This window comes from Bidens hawaiensis, unplaced genomic scaffold (assembly GCF_021521415.1).
Source record: "Bidens hawaiensis isolate Kalapana, Puna unplaced genomic scaffold, B.hawaiensis_p1.1 tig00004685_1, whole genome shotgun sequence".
NCBI lineage: Eukaryota > Viridiplantae > Streptophyta > Magnoliopsida > Asterales > Asteraceae > Bidens > Bidens hawaiensis.
In genome coordinates this window covers 1,766,039-1,771,728 of record NW_027491287.1, presented here as the reverse complement: position 1 = coordinate 1,771,728, position 5,690 = coordinate 1,766,039, and the positions used below count along the sequence as shown (strand labels likewise).

Genomic DNA, 5,690 nt, shown 5'->3' with positions numbered 1-5,690 from the left:
ATATATTAAAATCTCTTCAACTTACAAAAATAACATGCAAAAATCTTTAGGCTAAAGTCTTATTACATAGTTTTAAACCAACATAGACATGTAAAAATCTCTAAACTAACTCTCTTATCAATAGTTATCATATAGAGTTTATTAACATATTAAAGTCTTTAAAATTGTCAATTGATGGTAAACCTTCTAATCAAGTTTTGATATGTAAAGATCAAAAAATCCATCATCAACATGTAAACTCATGAAAAACTTGCATCACATTAGAATTCGTGACTAGAATTTTAACACCCACGATTTCTCTTTATCACAAACTTTGTAGTTTTCTACCACAGAAAAAAATATACCATTTTCAACCAACAAACAAGAAAACATCAACGAAACAAATATGCTTAGAAACCAACAAAAACACAAAAGCCTCCAACAAAAATGGTCATATGTCTCAAAAACAAAATTGGTCTACAGAAGTAGAAACCACAAATGGCAAACACTTCAAAAGATGTTTTTGGTCAAACCTACGTAAATATGCCATAACAGATTAACAGGTTAACCCTTGAATTACTTTGACTTTCCACTGGTTGCTAGTTGAGATTCAGCCTGCAAAATTAACACAAGTCTAGTTCAGAAGAACTCTTAACTGCGTTAAAACCTGCTAACTTAGAAAAACACTCAACTGAGTAAAAATTAGGAGTGCAAACAATCAATAAAAAGCTCGAAACTAGCACAGAGCTTTTTCAAGCTCTCGAGCCACAAATAAAGCTTTTCAAAAGTGGCTCGAGCTTTGTATGGAAAGCTTGTTTAGGCTCGTCAAGCTTAATGAGCCTCGTGTATTTTTAAGTTTTACCACTTTTGGACTTCTATGTATTACATTAACACTTAACAGCCGAGCTCAGGCCAAGCTTTGGCTCGTTTAAGGTACTAAACGAGCTCAAGCCGATCTTAGGCCCGTCTAAAGTTTTTCTTGAAATATATAAAATTATTAAAAAAAATGTGTATAACTAATTAAAAAATACTAAGCGAGCCAAGCCTGAGCTTGAAAAAACAACTCACAGGCCAAGCTCAAGGTTTAGAAAAAGAGCTCGAATCGAGCCGAGCTCAAGCCCTTGTAAGTCAAAATGAGACGGGCTCAAGCGCGGCTGAGCTCGGGCTTGGCTCAACTCGCTTACACCCCTAGTTAACATAAACACCAACTTTTGACTCAGAACTGAGGTCAAGCGAAATTGGCAGAAAGACTAGTCAAAAACATATTATGTGAGATTTCTATAGTTTAAGATTGTTGTCAACTTGTTACTTAAAACTTGTTATAATCCCAAGTTGAATTTGACGACTAAAAAATTTTTCTTGCCAGATTTTATCTTTTTGTAAAAAAAACTACATAGATTACATAGTATTCTTGTCAATTCGCAAGATAAAAACCTGAACCACTCTAAAAATTAAATAAGAGAAACGGGAAATTAAAGCACTATAATAAAAATATATATTCAAGGTATAGCCGTATAGGGTTACCTCTTTTTTCACAGGCTCTTCCTTTTCAGATAAAGTCAACTCAATATGGCAGGGAGATGACATATAAGTTGTAAGACCATTTTTTAATTCCAGTTAAAAATGCATCTTTATTATGAATATGTATTCAATAAAATAATAAAATCACGAATGCATACGATTAATTCTTCCATGAGCCCGGTATGTTCGACGCCTTTGCTTTTGAGCTTGGTTCACTTGAATGTGAGAAATGAGAAGTGCATCAACATCCAAGCCTTTAACCTTCATTCAACAACAAAAAAATTAGATCATAACAAATTCAATACATTAATTTATGAATGTGAGAAGATTATGTTTTATGCCAATCAGGTCATATGAATAAAATCAAGTGCAAAAAACAAAACAGTCACAATCCGTCCAAAGTGTGCCTTATAATGCACACATCCTACTAAAAATATTATTGGTCCACAAAAAAGTTGCAAGTTAGGATACTTTAATTTAAGATAACCTTAAATTAGCATTATACTAAATATACCCTTACGCACTTTCTTATTACTTTGATAAACTAGTAAAACTTCATTATAAGTGTAACTAAGGACAAATCATATTTTAGTAAATTATAACAATCCATTTCTTAGTGTGTACAAATATTACAGGACAAAGGTAAACAATAAATCTGGAACAGTTTATTATTGCAACAAACTAACAAGTAACAAATATTACAAGACCAACTAAACTAGATAGGTAAACAATAAATCTGGAACAGTTAATTACTTAGTAAAGATTTCACTATAAACGTAACCAACGTTATGATGAAAATTTTAGTACACTTCAACATACCTCAGCGTTGCTTTCAGCATTTTTGAGTAAATCCAAAATAAACTTTGCTGACCTGGCAGGCCACCGACCCTGACCATTAGAGTGTCTGTTTTTGGCCTGAGCTGTACGTCCAACACCCCTACAAAAACGAGTGAATGGGATGGCTTGTTTGTGGGCCAAAACATCCTCCAAATATCTTTTTGCCTTTATCAAAGGCAATTTTCTAATGGCATGCGCGGTTTCTCTCGTGTTCTACAAAATTGTGAACAAATTTTGATAAATAGTTTAAAAAATTCCTAGCAATCAAAAACCAACCAAAAATGAGACGAAAATAGAGGTGCAAACAAGCTGAGCTGCTTGCAAACTACTTGAGATCGGATCGATATAAATCAAAAAACAAGCCAAGCTATATCAAGCGCAGGCAGGGCCATAGCCTCAGTTAAAGCTCATTTAGTTATCAAGCCTGAGCTCGAGCTATGTATGGGAAGATCATTTAGGCTTGTCAAGCCCTAACAAGCCTTGTGTATTTTTAATGTTTAACTATTTCGGACTTTTATGTATTAATTTCACACTGCACAGCCGAGCTTGAACCGAGCTTTGGCTTGTTTAAGGTACTGCACATAAGCTCGAGTGAAGCTTAGACTCGTTTGAGGTTTTCTCAAAATATATAAAATATATAAAAATGTACATAAATTAATTAAAAATTTAACAAATAACACGCGAGCCGAGTTCGAGCTTTAGAAAAAAGCTCGAAACAATCTGAACTCAAGCTCTCATAAGTCAAAGCAAGCCGAGCTCGGCCACACCTTGACATAAAGAGCGTATTTGTATCTAGATTAAATATATGGAATTGCAGCCATTAAGACAATAACTAACTTTGTCAGTCATTTTTCCACACAAACTAAACAGATCACATAAAGCAACATATCTACTAGGAACTAAATACATTTGCCTATACTTGAAATTAGAAACAACCGAGTGAGTACCTTGAAATGGCATCTCAGATCAGAACCCCTAGCTTTGCAGGCTGTAAAGCAAAGACAACAAATAGTAAGAGAATACTTTGACAGAATAACAGACACTCAAACTTGTTATTCTGACAAGCGTTGCAAATAAGTTCGTAAAGTGTAAATTGAAAACATACGCATCAACATCAATACTTATGAGGACAAAAACAAGCCAAATCTCTCGTAATCGGCTTGTTAAAAACTCTCATTGAGCCAACTTTAAAATAAGCTTGAGCTTTTATTGAGCCTCATTTTAAAGGAGTTCGAGTCTGAGCTTCACATATCGAGCTTGAGCCGGCTCGTGAGCCTAAACAAGCTTTTATATACTAACTCGAGCTCGAAAAACTACTCACGATCCAAACTCAAACTTGAATAACTGCTCGTGAGCCGAACTCAAGTTTAGTAGATAGAACTCTAAGCGAGCCGAGCTCGAGATCAAGTCCTCTTAAATTAAAACGAACTGAACTCGAGTCTTAACGAGCTCGAACTCGGCTCTGCTATGTTGAATGAGAACTTAAACCCAATTTCTAATTGCATTGGTTTATTGTCACATTATCAACCAGATAAGTTCAAAATCCACATAAATTGTAACTTAAATATTCCAAACTATAACACTTATAAACAATTACCTACTAATTCAATTAAGATACAGAGATCGAGAGTCAATTACTTACATTTTGTAGGATTATCAGGCTCTTTCGAGTACTTCACCTGCAGATTCATAACGCAATCGTTTAATAACTTAACAGCGTCAATCAATTAGACATGTAAAAACACCAAGAGATTGTAAATTACCATTGCAGCAGTTGCTTGTTACTGTATGTGCTGTGTGAAATCGGTTTTTATGTACCGTATAAACCCTAGTTGCACTTGCAGGTGTAAAATGTATATAACTATGCTGATGAGTTTGATTTTGGGCTGGGCTGGGCTGTTTTCAAGAGTTAATAATGGGCTGGCTTTCGTTAGAATTTGAGGTTGAACCGTTGAAGTCTAGAGGTGCACAAGTCGGGTTTTTTCTAATACCCGGGTTCGGGTATGAACCGGTTTCGGGTATGATTGGGTACTGAGAGAAATCGGGTAGGTTCGGGTAGGATATTGAGGAGAAAAACTCAACCCTATGTACCCGGGTAGGGTATGATCGGGTTCGGGTATTATAACCGGGTACGACTGGGTATTAATACCCGGTTTTGAATTTGTAATTTTTTTATACTTTTTTTAATTTGTTTAAAATTTGAATTTGCTTTGTAATATATAAAAATAATTAAACTATATTACAAAAACCATAAATCCACTTAATTACAAATTATTTACTTAGTAATATGTATTTTACAAAAACTTAAACATAAAAGTTGTGAAATAAATATAAAAATATACTATAAAAACTCATGTATTATTTCGGGTATTAGAAAATTTGTATCGGGTATCGGGTATAACCGGGTATTGGGTATAGGGTATGACCAGGTCCGGGTATTTACGGGTATAAATCGGGTACGGTTTCGAGTATGGGTATCGACTTCAAAATGCATACCCTATCCATACCCTACGGGTAGGGTCGGCTCCGGTTTCGGGTATAGAATACCCGGGTATAAAAAAAACCGGTTCCGGGTATTTTTTTCGGGTCCGGTTCCGGATACGAGTTTTTTGTGCACCTCTACGTTGAACTATAAATTAGAGTCGGTCGCTAAAGATTTATGGGGTAAAGTTATCGTAAAATAATCGCTTAACATATAATAGACATGCAAATCACGATCAAGCCATTTTACAAAACGCTCAAGCAACTCAATGTTAAAATCCAATACGCTTTAATCCAGGTCAGTTTTTCATAAATACGCTCTGTAAACGTTTTACGTAAGAACAATAATAAATTGAACGATTAACAATCTAAATCTGTTTTATTTCAAGATGACGTGACATGATTTCATGAATCTGTTTCATAAATACAAGTGTTTTTGTACCTAATGTACGTTAAACAATTAGTGTATTATATCTTTTATCAGGATTTATATATTCCCTTTAGTTGCTCTACTTAGAATTATCTACGAGTTCGATGATAAGAAATTGGGTGAAGTTATAGATATAATAGAAAACTTTTATAGAATTATAAGTGCGTGTATTTTAGACAAGCTTAAGGAGTTTAATACGTTTGTGTATTAGTTCACTAACCTTTTCATTTGTTTTTAATTGGTTTACTCCTTTTATTTGAAAAATAAGATAGTGTAATGGTCTTTTATGATATTAACGATTTTGTTGATACAAAATTTAAACGTCAGTTTGAGAGTAATAAGCCTTTGAGAATGGATGGCACACTTGAATCATGGGTTAGTTCATTAGGTGACTTTTGGGACATGAACAGGTTAAGCCTAAGTTTGACTAAACTCGAGCTCA

General features: G+C 34.3%; 1 protein-coding gene across 1 annotated transcript; it reads right to left on the bottom strand.

Moving 5' to 3' along the window:
* Positions 1 to 398: 398 nt before the first annotated feature.
* On the bottom strand, positions 399 to 4,028 carry LOC143627519 (large ribosomal subunit protein uL22y-like). The gene is made up of 6 exons (XM_077097310.1): positions 3,980 to 4,028; positions 3,285 to 3,325; positions 2,320 to 2,550; positions 1,659 to 1,761; positions 1,504 to 1,571; positions 399 to 594 (listed from the first exon to the last, which is right to left on the bottom strand). Exons 1-6 carry the CDS (start codon positions 4,026 to 4,028, stop codon positions 556 to 558), a joined length of 531 nt encoding a protein of 176 aa, XP_076953425.1. The 3' UTR covers positions 399 to 555.
* Between the last annotated feature and the right edge of the window lie 1,662 nt (positions 4,029 to 5,690).

What these genes read in the sequence shown, in the direction of transcription:
- LOC143627519 (XM_077097310.1), bottom strand. Translation starts at nt 4,028, where the DNA reads ATGAATCTGCAGGTGAAGTACTCGAAAGAGCCTGATAATCCTACAAAA. An exon ending in GGCTCATGGAAGAATTAATC is followed by an intron (nt 1,572 to 1,658) that starts GTATGCATTCGT and finishes ATGGTCTTACAA; the next exon opens with CTTATATGTCATCTCCCTGC. An exon ending in AAGAGCCTGTGAAAAAAGAG is followed by an intron (nt 595 to 1,503) that starts GTAACCCTATAC and finishes TTAATTTTGCAG; the next exon opens with GCTGAATCTCAACTAGCAAC.